This window comes from Littorina saxatilis, linkage group LG4 (assembly GCF_037325665.1).
Source record: "Littorina saxatilis isolate snail1 linkage group LG4, US_GU_Lsax_2.0, whole genome shotgun sequence".
Lineage (NCBI taxonomy): Eukaryota > Metazoa > Mollusca > Gastropoda > Littorinimorpha > Littorinidae > Littorina > Littorina saxatilis.
In genome coordinates, this window is record NC_090248.1 from 50,213,890 (window position 1) to 50,229,017 (window position 15,128).

The 15,128-nt window shown below is 40.5% G+C and overlaps 1 protein-coding gene across 1 annotated transcript; it reads left to right on the forward strand.

Moving 5' to 3' along the window:
* Window positions 1–14: 14 nt before the first annotated feature.
* LOC138965002 (piercer of microtubule wall 1 protein-like) lies at window positions 15–14,232 on the forward strand. Its single transcript, XM_070337124.1, has 4 exons — window positions 15–86; window positions 6,124–6,223; window positions 12,750–12,883; window positions 13,508–14,232. The coding sequence occupies exons 1-4, from the start codon at window positions 15–17 to the stop codon at window positions 13,574–13,576; spliced, it is 375 nt and encodes a 124-aa protein (XP_070193225.1). The 3' UTR covers window positions 13,577–14,232.
* Window positions 14,233–15,128: the final 896 nt, after the last annotated feature.

The window sequence follows — 15,128 nt, forward strand, 5'->3', positions numbered from 1 at the left end:
TTTGAGCAATTAATATGAAGATTGAAATCTCCATAGCAACGTCCACACTTCCGTTTGTGGTTCAACATACCGACATAATGGAACAGGTGAGACGGTGTTTACCAGCGGCTATTAGACATTTAATTTTGAGGGCGGGGATGAGGAATAGACATTTCTGTTGTAAAGATAATGGCTTTTGTTATTTGTGGCATGTTTGGTTCTGTTTCTTCGACGCAGAAGAGAGAAAAATACTGAAGGCTTGAAGCAAACACCGATCGAGAACGTACAGGTCCAGCTCGTAACAGGCGGAAGCCGGAAGGTATCGTTCACTGGACCACCACTATCATAGTAGAGACATCCAGATTTGCCTTCGTCAAAAGTTCGTGAGTTCCGATGTTCGCGAGTTTGTTGAAGTGGTGACGTCACATCCCGTCACGGTCACCACTTTCTAATTTCGGTCCAGGGGCCAGTTTCATAAGCCAGAAACACAGTCGACCAACTGCAGTTGTCCGAGAGAACCACAGTAATCCGACGTTATCGGGTTTCACGAACAAAATTTCAGTCGGCCGACTGCGGGTCGTCTCACTGGAAGTTGGCCAAACACGGTGATGCTCTTCCCCCAACACTGTATTCGGCTTACTGCTGTAAACCGAAAATAAATGTAATTATTCGCACAGTCAATGGCAGAATGCTCGCACTTGTTTGGATTGTGAGCCAAACCTTGTGATTGTTCTTCGAAATGTATCTATCATGACGCAGTAATCCAGGAGACAAGTCAGGGTTATGTCTTGAAGACGTCACATTATGGCGTAAGAGGGTTCGACGTCACGCGAAGGAATTACTGAAAGTCTCGGTCATTGTTATTTTGAGCGGGCCGAGACTTGTTTTTTCTTCGAAATCGGCCATTTCCACGTGCGAATGAGCAAACGGAAGTGGTAATGTTGCTAAATTTAGCCCTCGACTTGGCCATTCGGATTACTGTACAGTCGGTCGACTGCGGTTGTCCGCGGGTGACGGTGATTCGCTCATGAAACGCGCTTTTCGGTGACCCGGCGATCAACCACAGTCCATCGACTGGGCAGTCGATCGACTGTCAGTCGGTTCACTGCTATCTTATAAAACTGGCCCCTGATCTACGCGAAGTTCTTCGTGCGTTCGTCTGTTTTTCGAAACAGTGATGACGAGTAGTGTTATATATGACGAGTCTTTTTTATCGGAATATTCCAGACATCTGAATATGCTGGGTACACAAGCAACACTGATTTTTTTTTAGATTTTTAGATTCATTCCTGTAAAATCTCCCAACTCTAAAACAAATAGGTCTAGTGGAAACAAGTGTCTTGTGGAAGAGAGATCAAGGGAGATAATTGGCAGGATATGTCGCTCGTTGACTCAAGTTCTGAGTTGTGTGTGGGTATCCGTGTTCATGCACTACGCCTCCAAAATGAACAGTTTACAGATGCACAGTCCACAGAAGCGTCGTAAAGATATTAAACTTTAACACTGCGCACATAAAACATATTTTTAACATTATGAAAAGGACTAAAAGTACTCACGAAGATTGCTGATTGAGGTTCGTCAAACATGCCTTTTTCACCACGCAGATCCCGATCTTCGGCAAGCAGTGGTGAGCGCCAAAAACCAAGCGCATGCGCATTGAGGCACAAAGTTAAAAATAAGAGAGGAAATCCCCACCACCGACGAATGTTGGTCTGACGAAGGTTGAATCTGGATGTCCCTAGTAAGACTATCATAGTGGTGGTCCAGTGAACGATACCTTCCGCCTGTGCTCGTATATATGGGGTTTGGGCAGTGCTAGCATGATAGCATTATTAGGTATGATGCTAACAGGGAAGTCCACACACTTTTCATTTCAGTTGCTGTATTTGAGGTTTTCGGCATTAGTGCCAATTTTAAACAGTCAGTACAGTGAAACCCGGCTATATTGAAGTAGGCTATATTGAAATCCCGGCTATATTGAAGAATTTTTCAGGTCCCGGCTGAAGCTCTACTTTTTCTTTGTTAAAAAATGTTGGCTACATTGAAGTCGGCTATATTGAAATCCCGGCTATATTGAAACAAAAATTCAGCCCACGGGACGTTTTTACCTGGCTATATTAAATGTTTGCTCCAAAGATTTTTTTAAGAACAATGACTGCGCGGGCGCCGAATGATATGACACGCCTCTGTCAGCGCAATCAGTTGAGGAAGGGGAGAGGCCAGATCAGCATCAACTTTCGAGTCAGGAGGTCTCTGATAACAATTACAGTCTAACAATGCCGCGGGCCTCTGACAGCTACGCCATGTAGTCTTGTGGTGCGTAGATCTCCCCGACTTAATTTCTCTTGTTCATGCGAGTAGTTTCCCTTTGTACACTAGCAAAGATGGCTGCAAAACAAACAAGTCACGTAAAGCAAATTAACATTTCGTCAAGCTGTCGAACTCACAGAATGAAACTGAACGCACTGCATTTTTTTCACAATGACCGTAGTCCGCCGCTCGTACAAAAGGCAGTGAAATTAACGAGCCTGTTTAGCGCGGTAGTGGTTGGGCTGTGCTGCAAAGCACGCTTTTCTGTACCTCTCTTCGCTTTAACTTTCTGAGCGTGTTTTTAATCCAAACATATCATATTTATATGTTTTTGGAATCAGGAACCGACAAGGAATAAGATGAAATTGTTTTTAAATCGATTTCGGAAATTTAATTTTAATCATAATTTTTATATTTTTTATTTTTAGAGCTTGTTTTTAATCTGAATATAACATATTTATATGTTTTTGGAATCAGAAAATGATGAAGACTAAGATAAACGTAAATTTGGATCATTTTATAAAAACATAATTTTAATTACAATTTTCGAATTTTTAATGACCAAAGTCATTAATTAATTTTTAAGCCTCCAAGCTGAAATGCAATACCAAAGTCCAGCCTTTGTCGAAGATTGCTTGACCAAAATTTCAATCAATTTGATTGAAAAATGAGGGTGTGACAGTGCCGCCTCAACTTTTACAAAAAGCCGGATATGACGTCATCAAAGACATTGATCCAAAAAATGAAAAAAATTTCCGGGGATATCATACCCAGGAACTCTCATGTCAAATTTCATAAAGATCGGTCCAGTAGTTCACTCTGAATCGCTCTACACACACACACGCACAGACAGACAGACAGACAGACAGACAGACAGACACACACACACACACACACACTCACACACACACACACACACACACACACACATAAATACACCACGACCCTCGTCTCGATTCCCCCTCTATGTTAAAACATTTAGTCAAAATTTGACTAAATGTAAAAAGGGTGAGTCTAACAATTAAAAGAAAAATCGAGCTTATTCAGAAGCTGGAAACTGGCTGCAATAAAAGAAAGGAAGTAGCTGAGGAATATGGAATGTGTGTTTGTGTGTGTAAGGGAGGGGGGCGTGCGTGTGTGTGTCCGTGTGTGTGTGCAGAAAAAAGCAAGGAGGCTCGAAGAACAACAGCCAACAGGTGAAAGATTAATGGAAATATATCTCACATCAAACGCAATGTGTGGACACGTAAATAAGAACATATAGTGAACAAGGAGGGAAATTCAATATAACCGAGAATTGCCTATATTGAAGTTCCGGCTATATTGAAGGTCTTCCCGGGTCCCGTGCCACTTCAATATAGCCGGGTTTCACTGTACCTTTGTTATACCTCTGTGTGTGAGTCTTCTTTTTCTCCCTCTGGACTTATTCCAGCGTCGCGGACGACGCTGGTATCTGCGGTCGGGAAAGACTTTCCACGAATTTGCCACAGGGCGCCGCCATGTTTTCTGTGCTCGACTGCGAGCAGACCACAGGCACATTACACCCAAAATTCTTGTAGGCATACACAGACGCAACATAGCATATACAGACAATAACACCCACAACACTTCAACTGCATATGAAAGGAATAAAAATAAATCCGCAAATCAGTCGCGCACAATACACCAGTTAGAAAAACAAGGAGTACCAAAGCGGCGTGCAGAAACTAAACTGACTCGGAGACTGAGAAGAAACATTTATCACACGATGTGGATAGCAAACATTAAAATAAAACAGATAAGTCAAGCAAAAAATAAACACAAATATCGAAAACACAATAAACAAAGGTAAAGAAAACAAAAAGAGATGCTTGCCGACAGTCAGTGTGTGTGTGCGTGGTTTGCCGTGTGCGTCAGCGGTGTGTGTGTGTGTGTGTGTGTGTGTGTGTGCGTGCGCGTGCATGCGTGCGTAGGCTACGTTCTTGCGTGTGTGCGTTCGAATGAGAAAGAAGAGAGAGAGAGGATTGAACAATGAGGTCACGTTCTCTGTCACATGAATACATATACACACACTGAAGGCTACTTCGGACACGAACACTTGCCAACAACTGTGGTTGGACATGCTTTTGAAATGTAATATTTTTTCGACATGATTTCTGGACATACGAATCCCGCTGTGTTGCCTACTGATGTTGCGAATGATGAAGGTTTTGAGTTGACTGACCTTGAGGAGGGATTGCATCAGGCGTTTATCGTCTCAAATTATATCCTTGCTACTTTTCAGGAGTCAACTATTGCCATTCATGGTAACTTGGATAGTCAATGTTTTTATTTGTTTGATTCCCATCAAAGAAACAGAAATGGTAACCATTCTTCAAATGGCGCTGCAGTTTTGATGTCATCAAGTTAATTCCTTTGCAGAATTGATTGATTTTCTCAAAAGCCATTATCAATGTGTTTATCAATTAACACCTGTTCATTTCTGTCCAACTGCAATGCAAACTCAATGTGGAGGAAACAAGGATTCATTACAAACAAGTCATCCCTGTACATCAACAGATTTATGTACCTCAATCAATACTGCTAGTATGAGTGACAGGAATCTAAAAGAAAAAACAACCAAACGCAAATGTACTACTACTTCTACGACTCGTTTGAATGTAAAACAGAAATGTAACACTATCTGTGACAATGACGGTTCTACGACTCGTTTGAAGGACAGTATAGATCGAACCTTAACCCACAACTACGACAATTTGTGTCAGACTTTTTTGAACAGGAAAATATGCCTCTGTTCAACAGTAACCAAAACATGGAAGATGTTTTTGAAACTTTACAGAAATGTAACTCTAGCCTATCTGTGACAATGTTGCTTTTGAATTGAACCCACATTTGTTGAACAGGAGAGAATGTTCCTGTTCAACAGTGCCCAAAACACCGAATCTGACGTTTTTGAATCTTTTCTGTCATCTAACTGAATCTGACGTTTTTGAATCTTTTCTGTCATCTAACCCAATTGCTCATGACTTCATCGATCTTGAACATGCCTACTTTTCAAAGAAAGACAGACAAAAGCGAAATCTGCATGTTAGCCATCTGCCTGAAATGGTCAATGCACTTTTGTAAAATTGTCACAGCTGTTATGCACTTTTGTGAAATGGTCAGTGCTGTTGTGCACTTATGCAAAACTTGGTGCTGTGCTGTTAACATTTGAACAAAATGCATTTTGTTCAAATGTTTAGTGCAACTTGCTACTATATAATCGCTGTATGCGCTTTGTGGTAATAATGCACGGTTGTGAAAAGTTTGCGCTAAATGTTGGCACTATGCATCATTGTTGGAGCACCCTCCTGTAGATGCACCATGCTGAAAAATGTACTTATGAATCAAGCATTGACTGAAATAAACAATTTATATATCCAGCACAACATGCAATTCATTAACTTTTGACCCTAACCTTTAACACTTCCCAAAATAAATCTTTGGTGGACATTGCATCGACGCTGTTCATTTTGAATGAACATTTTTCTTGTCTGATATAATAGATTGGAAATGGTTGCATGGTCTGTCTACATGTTGCTTTGCAGATTAAAGAACGTCGTACCTTCAGAATGTATAAAAAGTACCAGTGAATAGACCCTATCGGTATTCCAAGCTCTCGCACGCTCTCGTAAACCTCAAAACATCGCTAAGCATGTGGTACAGCTAGCTGGGAAAGCCGAGGATCGAAGTTCTCCTGACGTTCAAAGCATAACAAAGCGCGTGTCTCGCAGATATCTGGCGAGAGCTGCCCAGATACCAAAAAGGTCTACATACAACAGCTACTTTACATGCAAATGTATTTTGTGTTTGCAGACAGCATCAGTAGAAATGGGACCTGGGGGTGTTCCAAAGGGTGCCCAGACTCACCAGTACTACCGTACTCAGGATATACCTGCACGATTCGACAACCCAGGTCTGTTTGATCAAGTACATGTATATATATATATACATGGATGTTAAATTACTTCGGTCTTCTTTGTGCATGTTGAATAAAGAACAAGTCGCGTAAGGCAAAATTACTACATTTAGTCAAGTTGTGGAAGTCACAGAATGAAACTGAACGCACTGCATTTTTTCACAATGACCGTAGTCTGCCGCTAGTGCAAAAGCCAGTGAAAGTGACGAGCCTGTTCAACGCTGTGCTGCATAGCACGCTTTACTGTACCTCTCTTCGTTTTAACTTTCTGAGCGTGTTTTTAATCCAAACATATCATATCTATATGTTTTTGGAATCAGGAACCGACAAGGAATAAGATGAAATTGTTTTTAAAACGATTTCGGAAACAAAGTCATTAATTAATTTTTAAGCCTCCATGCTGAAATGCAATACCGAAGTCCGGCCTTTGTCGAAGATTGCTTGGCCAAAATTTCAATCAATTTGATTGAAAAATGAAGGTGTGACAGTGCCGCCTCAACTTGTACAAAAAGCCGGATATGACGTCATAAGTAGAGGTTACATGCCGAGTGTCAGTGATTATGAAAAATAATGGTCGAAGTTAGCGGATCATGAAAAATGCGAGCTTTAGCAAGCTTTTTCATGACCGCGAACTGAGACCATTAACTTTTATAATCACTGAGACGAGGTGTGTAACCTCTGTATTCCTCCTTTCTTCAGTTATTCAAAGAAAAGAGGAGATTTTTGCGAAAGTTTGATCAAATCCTATTCACTCAACTAGTCAACCTGCGCAGGCGATCGATTAATGCGCGGTTCAGTGTATAGTTCCGTGCAAATCATTCCATTCTGTTAACACTTCTTGTCAGTTTTCCTATTTTGGACTAAAATCAAGTACACAGATATGCTGTTATTCTGCTGTGGCGGCAAAGGCAGATATTGTGTGTTCTGTATATGTTTTGGTATCGGCTTAGGATAATGTTCTTTCGTCAAATGGGACTAGCAGACGAACTTTTGCACCCGTGTTCCAACGTTAAAAACTGTATGAAGTTCAGTTTTCTGGGGAAAATAGTGTATGAAACCGCTTTATGTTGTTTAAATTGATGAGATGTGTGCATTTGGTTGCGTGTGATCTGTTTATTAAATGAAATATTGTTGAAAACTGACCGTCGGATTGCAGTCTGTTGTCGAAGAAACTGAGTGAAAAGAAGGGGAACTACTCTTGTCGCTAGACAAAGTATGAGTTACTTGCCTTGCGGGAAATTGCTTTAGTTACTTGTGATGAACGTTTGAGCACGGCAAATCTAGATTCAGAAAACAACCGAACTCATGGATTTTATATGAAGATTCATGTGTTCAGGCCTGTAGTTGTTAATTTAAATGCGGTATGTTTGTATTGTTTGCTCCAGAGATGTATACTTCGTACGTTAGAGCGTTCGGAACTTTTCAGTCGCAAAAAGTAGTACCGAAACGGAACAGCTTCTCAACCCATTGCACTATCGAGGATTCAGGCTGTTGCTGGGTCGTTATTTGTTTGGTTGCTGGGTCATTATCGAAAAATAACTACCCCTACAAGTTTACAGAGGTAAAGAAGCAGAGGGGGGAATAAAAGACATTTATCGAAAAAAACGAAAAAAAATTCTGGGGATTTCATACCCAGGAACTCTCATGTAAAATTTCATAAAGATCGGTCCAGTAGTTTAGTCTGAATCGCTCTACACACACACACGCACAGACACACACATACACCACGACCCTCGTCTCAATTCCCCCTCTATGTTAAAACATTTAGTCAAAACTTGACTAGACTAAATGTAAAAAGACCTCACAGGCTTTCTTTGACATGCATGCATGTACATGCACTTATTCCCCCCTCTGCTTCTTTACCTCTGTAAACTTGTAGAGCTAGTTATTTTTCGATAATGACCCAGCAACCAAACAAATAACGAGCCAGCAACAGCCTGAATCCTCGATAGTGCAATGGGTTGAGAAGCTGTTCTGTTTCGGTACTACTTTTGCGACTGAAAAGTTCCGAACGCTCTAATGTACGAAGTATACATTTCTGGAGCAAACGATACAAACATACCGCATTTAAATTAACAACTACAGGCCTGAACACATGAATCTCCATATAAAATCCATGAGTTCGGTTGTTTTCTGAATCTAGATCTGCCGTGCACAAACCGTTCATCACAAGCAAATTCCCAAGGCAAGTAACTCATACTCTAGCGACAAGAGTAGTTCCCCTTCTTTTAACGCAGTTTCTTCGACAACACTGACTGCAATCCGACGGTCAGTTTTTTTTAACAATATTTCATTTTATAAACAGATCACACGCAACCAAATGCACACATCTCATCAATTTAAACAACATAAAGCGGTTTCATACACTATTTTCCCCAGAAAACTGAACTTCATACAGTAATTAACGTTGGAACACGGGTGCAAATGTTCGTCTGCTAGTCCCATTTGACGAAAGAACATTATCTTAAGCGATACTAAAACATAAAAAGAACACACAATATCTGCCTTTACCGCCACAGCAGAATAACAGCATATCTGTGTACTTGATTTTAGTCCAAAACAGGGAAACTGACAAGAAGTGTAAACAGAATGGAATGATTTGCACGGAACTATACAACCGCGCATTAGTCGATCGCCTGCGCAGGTTGACTGGTTGAGTGATTCGGATTCGATCAAACTTTCGCACAAAAACTCCTGTTTTCTTTGAATAACTGAAGAAAGGAGGAATAAAGAGGTTACACACCTCGTCTCAGTGATTATTAAAAATAATGGTCTCAGTTCGCGGTCATGAAAAAGCTCGCTGAAGCTCGCATTTTTCATGATCCGCTAACTTCGTTGGCTGGTGGGGGGTGGGAGATGGATGATGTGTGTGTGTGTGGTAGGCGGGGGGTTGAGAGAGAGTTTGGCTGTGTTTAACTTGTATTCTCTGAGCATTTAGTTAAAATGACATCTTTTTTCTACTCAAGGTGACAGTTTTATATCCCTTGTTTTCTGTGTCTTTGTTTACAGAAAGTAAATTAAGTTTTACTTAATTTTTACTGTCAACCTTAAAGGTGGTCGTCTACATTTTTGCTTTTTTTCAATAATCTTATGGTTAGATTATTTCGCTAAAAAGTTATGTCAGATGATGAATAAACCATGGGGAAAAAAGTTTTAGAAAAAAAAATATATGTAAAAAAAGATTTTATTTTTGGGTAGCGTGACTCACGCTTCCAATATTTTGTTTTCTATTTGCTGAGAACATGTGCTTTGCCTAAAAATACTGACCAATCAAATTCATGTGACTATGCTTATAGCCACGCCCAAACAAGTGCAGCAACAGTTTGACACTGGAGCGCTGTCCACGCTTTTTTTTAAACGCACGAAATGCACGGGATTTGAGAGGAGTTTTGTGCTTGGCATTTTCCAAATAAGGATATCCTACTATGAGTACTACGCTGGAATACTACAATGAATTTTCAAACGGCTACACTGGCTTCGTCTTTCCTGATCGAAAGGGAGTGTATTGTTGATAATTGTAGATAATAGACTCTGCATTTTAATGGTCAAATGGCGATTTCGGTATAAAAAATGTAAACAAGGACCTTTAATGCACAGCATTTTAAAACCAAGGCCATGGTGCTGCTGAAAAATATAATCTTGGAGAACAACATCAGAACTGGTTTGGAGGTAAACTGAAAAATTGATGTTGTTGACTGGGGAAAAAAACCCACTGCATAGTCCCGGTACAGTCTTTGGCAAAGGTTTTGGAGGAAGAAAAAATTGAGAAAATGAAATAGTGTGTTTATGGTTTGTTTGCAAGGTAAAAGAGAACAACCTTCACTGAAAGAAATGGGCGTGTAAATAAAAGCACCAATGTTAACTGAAGAAATGCTGTTTAATTGCTCTTCACGTCTGTTTGTTTCTGCTCTCCCTCCCCCCATCCCTGCTCCCCCTTAAAACACAAAAACAAACACACGATCTTGTTTAACATTTGGGAAAAGTCTTGCTGATCGACTCCATCTCTTTCTTCTTCTGTTGGTCAGCTTGTTTCTTTCTGTCTTTCTTTTTCGTTGTCATTCCCCCCCCTGTGCTCATAATTATGTTGCTCTTTATTTCCTTCCCATGGTTTATTCTTTTTCCTCTCTGTTGTTCCTATTTTTCTCTTTTCTTCTCACTAATACTGGATCAGGAGGGGCTAGTTATGTCGTCAAGGCGCCAGGCTTCCCAGTGGATAGATGGGCGAGGGAACCACCTCTAGAAGAGGCACCTTTTCGGACTAGTGTTGCCATGCCAACAACAAACTACCCAGGTTTTCCGGCTGGCGGCCAGCCTGCCAGATCCGTACATTTTCAGCCATGTGGTACCTGGACAGGAAGCTTCCCAGGTTCATGGGCTGACTTCTCCACTTGTTTCTGGCATTTCAGCCTTACTGATTTTGGCAGCTCATTTGACTTCCATTCAAGTTCTTTTGCATTCCACTTGACTTTCTTCGATCTTGGTTTGGATTTTGTTGAGTGTTCAGATTGAGTTTCTTGTTGGTATCTTCACTTTGATAATTCGCAACATTGTTAAGGGTTTTGAAATTTACAGAATTTGTGAAATACATGTACTGCCTTTTTTTGTTTGGCTTGTGACATTGCAGTATGTATACAGAATTAGGCCAGAATGGCATTTATAGTACAGAATGTACAATTACTTTTTTAAGTCAAATTCCTTGTATTGTTTTAAGTGGAGAGCAGTTTAAACTTGGAGCTATATGTTAGAGAATTTTGCATTGTTTCCTTTAGTCCACGGAGCTGCATGTTACTTCAGTTACAAAATATAGAGTATCAAATGCTGATCAGTTAATTGTAAAACCATGAACATTCTTGCATCTGTTAGCAGAAATTGAATTCATTTTGCTTGGAATTCAAAATAATGGAACATTTCATTAAAAGGTTGAGCTTTATTCAGCGACTGTATTGTGGAAATGTTCTTCGAGGCTTGGGTTGATGGTTGGGTTAAGTTTTCTTCATTCTTTTGGTCTTTTTATCTGATCTGATAGCTGTGCCCCTGACTCCTATAGATGGGGCAAAACCACTTGTTGACTGCAGCCTGGGAAATGTGGTATATTCGTGTGGTTACCCACCTGGTGTCCAGCTTCCACAAGCGAGTATGACTGCTGCCTCAGCTCAGTCAGGTGCCTTTGTCTGTGCAAAACAGTCGCATTCTGCACGTGTTTTGTATTTTTTCTGGATCAGACAGTTTTGGTTGTTCTCAGCACAGAATGTTTTTGTGTGTGTGTTTTTTGTGGTTGTTACTCAACATGAAGCTTTTCTTGTTTTTGCATTTTCAGTTTTGCTTTGATGTTAGTTGGTCATCAGGTCTGCTGACCTTCCATTCTAGAACTTGGGTTCTTTAGGTTTCATTTTGTTGTTGGGATTTTTCACTTTTTGAGCTGCAATTAAGTTCGAGCAATGGGATGAGCTAATTTCTTTTTTCTTTCTTTTCTTTGTTTATTCAGGCTTAAAGGAAATGTTTTTCTGCTGCCTTTCTCATGCAGACATTTGTTGTCTGCAATGGCAGATTTTTGGTGTTGATGAATTATTCTACATCTATACTTGTGCGACAGCATGTCTGTGTGTGTGTGTATATGTGGAGGGTGTGCTTGTGTGTTTTGGTGCGAGTGTAGATTAACTGTGTGTGTGTGTTTGTGTGTGTGTGTTTGTGTGAGTGAGTGCCTGTGTGTGTGATCCAAAATTGTATTTGTCTTATTGTTGTCTCCTTCATGCTTGCATGTACACCATGCGTTTCTGCGCCAACACTGCCCACTGATCATATGATAACAATAAAATTAAAACCTGAAATGTTGACCTAATGAAATGCATCTGTTGATTTTTGATCTGGAGTTGCCCTCGAAGAGTTATCACATGTACCCTTTCCAAATCATGGGATAACTTTTTTTTAAAGCAGAGGGAGAAAAACAAATACAGCTTTCTGTGTCAAGATTACTGTGCAAGAGGTCTTGGAACTATCTAAAAAATGGAATGTACCAATTCCTGTGTGGATCCTCAGCACTGCAGATTGACTGATGAGAGAGAGAGAGAGAGAGAGAGAGAGAGAGAGAGAGACAGAGAGAGACAGACAGACAGACAGACAGACAGAGATTATAGGGTCACTCAAATTTAAACCTCTTTGTCTTTTTGTGTGTGGCAGACTTTTTCCAGGGACAGAGAGACAGAGAGAGAGAGACAGACAGACAGACAGAGATTATAGGGTCACTCAAATTTAAACCTCTTTGTCTTTTTGTGTGTGGCAGACTTTTTCCAGGGACAGACAGACAGACAGAGATTATAGGGTCACTCAAATTTAAACCTCTTTGTCTTTTTGTGTGTGGCAGACTTTTTCCAGGGACAGACAGACAGACAGAGATTATAGGGTCACTCAAATTTAAACCTCTTTGTCTTTTTGTGTGTGGCAGACTTTTTCCAGGGACAGACAGACAGACAGAGATTATAGGGTCACTCAAATTTAAACCTCTTTGTCTTTTTGTGTGTGGCAGACTTTTTCCAGGGCTACGGCGGAAAGAATCAGCACCCGATGTACAGGACGACCTCCGCTGGGTACGGAGCCAATGTTCCCTCCGTTCACACCATGCCCACCCAGTTCCATGCCAGGTCACAGAAATTCAGCGAGGTGAGCAATTTATTTTCACCTCTGCTGCCTGTTGTTTCCTCTCTGGAAGCTTCTTCAGGAAAAGAACACAAAAGACAACAAAAAGCAGACGCAACACGGAACGAACAGGGTTTGAAAGAAAATGGAGGGGAATACATGTCATAATAAATGTTTATAACTCTTACCCCTGCTCAGTGATGAAATGAAGTCCAGGAAAATCTGAAGGAGGAACTTCCATGTACAGTGGTACCTGTTATATAAGGACAATTTTGGGACAAAATTGCAGCTAGATTACTACCTTACTAAATTACCTCTTGTTACAGGTACATTTTGATTTATGAAAATGAGACCTTCTCAACCCAAACATAACTGCTCCAAAGGAATTCAGGCCCCATGCAGTGACCTTCTCAGGCTCTAGTTGGACAAAATGGTTCTGTTTCATTCTGGTGTTTGTGACCATGCATGGCTTTCTGTCATAATCATGAGTTGGAGGTTTAGCCATTTGAGAGACCGATTTACTCAAAAAGAGGACACAGTAGCCTAGTAACCAGATTAGTACTTAATTCTTTATCAATATTTCGGCAGCGACAAACTGCCTTCTTTAGGATGGTATCCTTTATTATTTACTTTCATTTTTTGTTGCAGCACTTGGGGACTTGTGGAATGTATCGTAACTTCTCACTCAACACAGAGGCGGACAAGAGCAAAGTGTGAAACAGTCTGTGGTCTCAGTGTAATACTCTCCCATGTTATGACATTTTTCTTGTCACTTCTGCTGCATGCGATGCACACTCACACAGACACACAGACAGACACGCAGACACACACACCATCAGCACAAGCCTGAACAAAAAGTTCAGCACAAAGCACTGTATCAGAACGCTCAGAACAGATAGTAACATTGATTGCTGTAAAACACCAGACTGATGTGAAAATATTACCATGGTGTCTGACTGCAATCAAAACTGTTTGACAGTTTTTCTATCTCGTTTTACATCTCATTTTTGTTTTTCACAAATTTAAGGGGTATGGTTTTTATTTAAAAGTATTTGTACACAATTTAAAAATTATCATTCTTCTTTAGATTTGAACACTAGTGAAATGTGTAGTGGGGGTGTTGCTGTATTTGTCATTTATCGTTTTAGAAAAGGGATGTTGGGGATTTTCGACTGAGAAATATTACAACCGGTTACAAGATGAAATGTGATATTGAGAAATGTGACAACTTTAATTACAGACAGTATGTTAGTCTGACTTTGTGATCTACATCTTATTTAGTTGTACATTCTCATTGTAAATTCCATTGCTGTTGATTTTTTGTTGCATGCACTGCAAACACTATTTGAAAGTAATAAAAAACGAAAACAAAATACCTGTTTATTTTGTTGGAGAGAGAGAGAGAGAGAGAGAGAGAGAGAGAGAGAGAGAGAGAAAGAGAGAGAGAGAGAGAGAGAGAGAGAGAGAGAGAGAGAGAGAGAGAGGGGGAGCGGGAGTTTTACGTGAATGGCTGAATTTGGCTGAATTTCTGACGGTCGGTACAATTAATTTGTCGTATGTAATGCAGTGTTTCTGTCCATATCTCGGTCTATGTGCATGTGTGTGTGTCCTTCTCTATCTCACTCTTCCAACGATATTCAGTCTAACAGAACAATAGGGGTATATTTTTTCGCACACGTGACCGTAGATTTGCCTCTTATATTCAGGACAATTATATCTTCTGTCACAAGAATAAATAACCTCTTGTCTTCAAAGGTCTTCCACCTTCCAATTACCTGGAAATGAATTATTTTACGAAGTCGACAATCATGACAAAACACACACGCACGCACGCACACACACACAGACGGCACGCCGGACTGACTGGAACGTACGCACGCACGCTCGCACACACGCACGTTCGCACACAATCAAAGAAAAACAAATGGGGAGGGCGACATAATATACCAAACAGACAAAACAGACAGACTTTAAACAAAAAAATAAAAGAAAAGGCAAACACCGAGGAGGTTCTACAAACCAGAAGGAAAACAAGTCGCGTAAGGCGAAAATACAACATTTAGTCAAGCTGTCGAACTCACCAGAATGAAACTGAACGCACTAAATTTTTTCAGCAAGACCGTATACTCGTTCGTAGAGGGCCCCAAAGGGTTTAAAATCGTGATCGTGATTGGCGTTTTTTGACCTTTCTGTGACCGTGATTGCCGAAATTTCCATTTCTGTGATCGTGATGGGAATTTGCCCGTGATCCGTCATGACAAAAAAATCA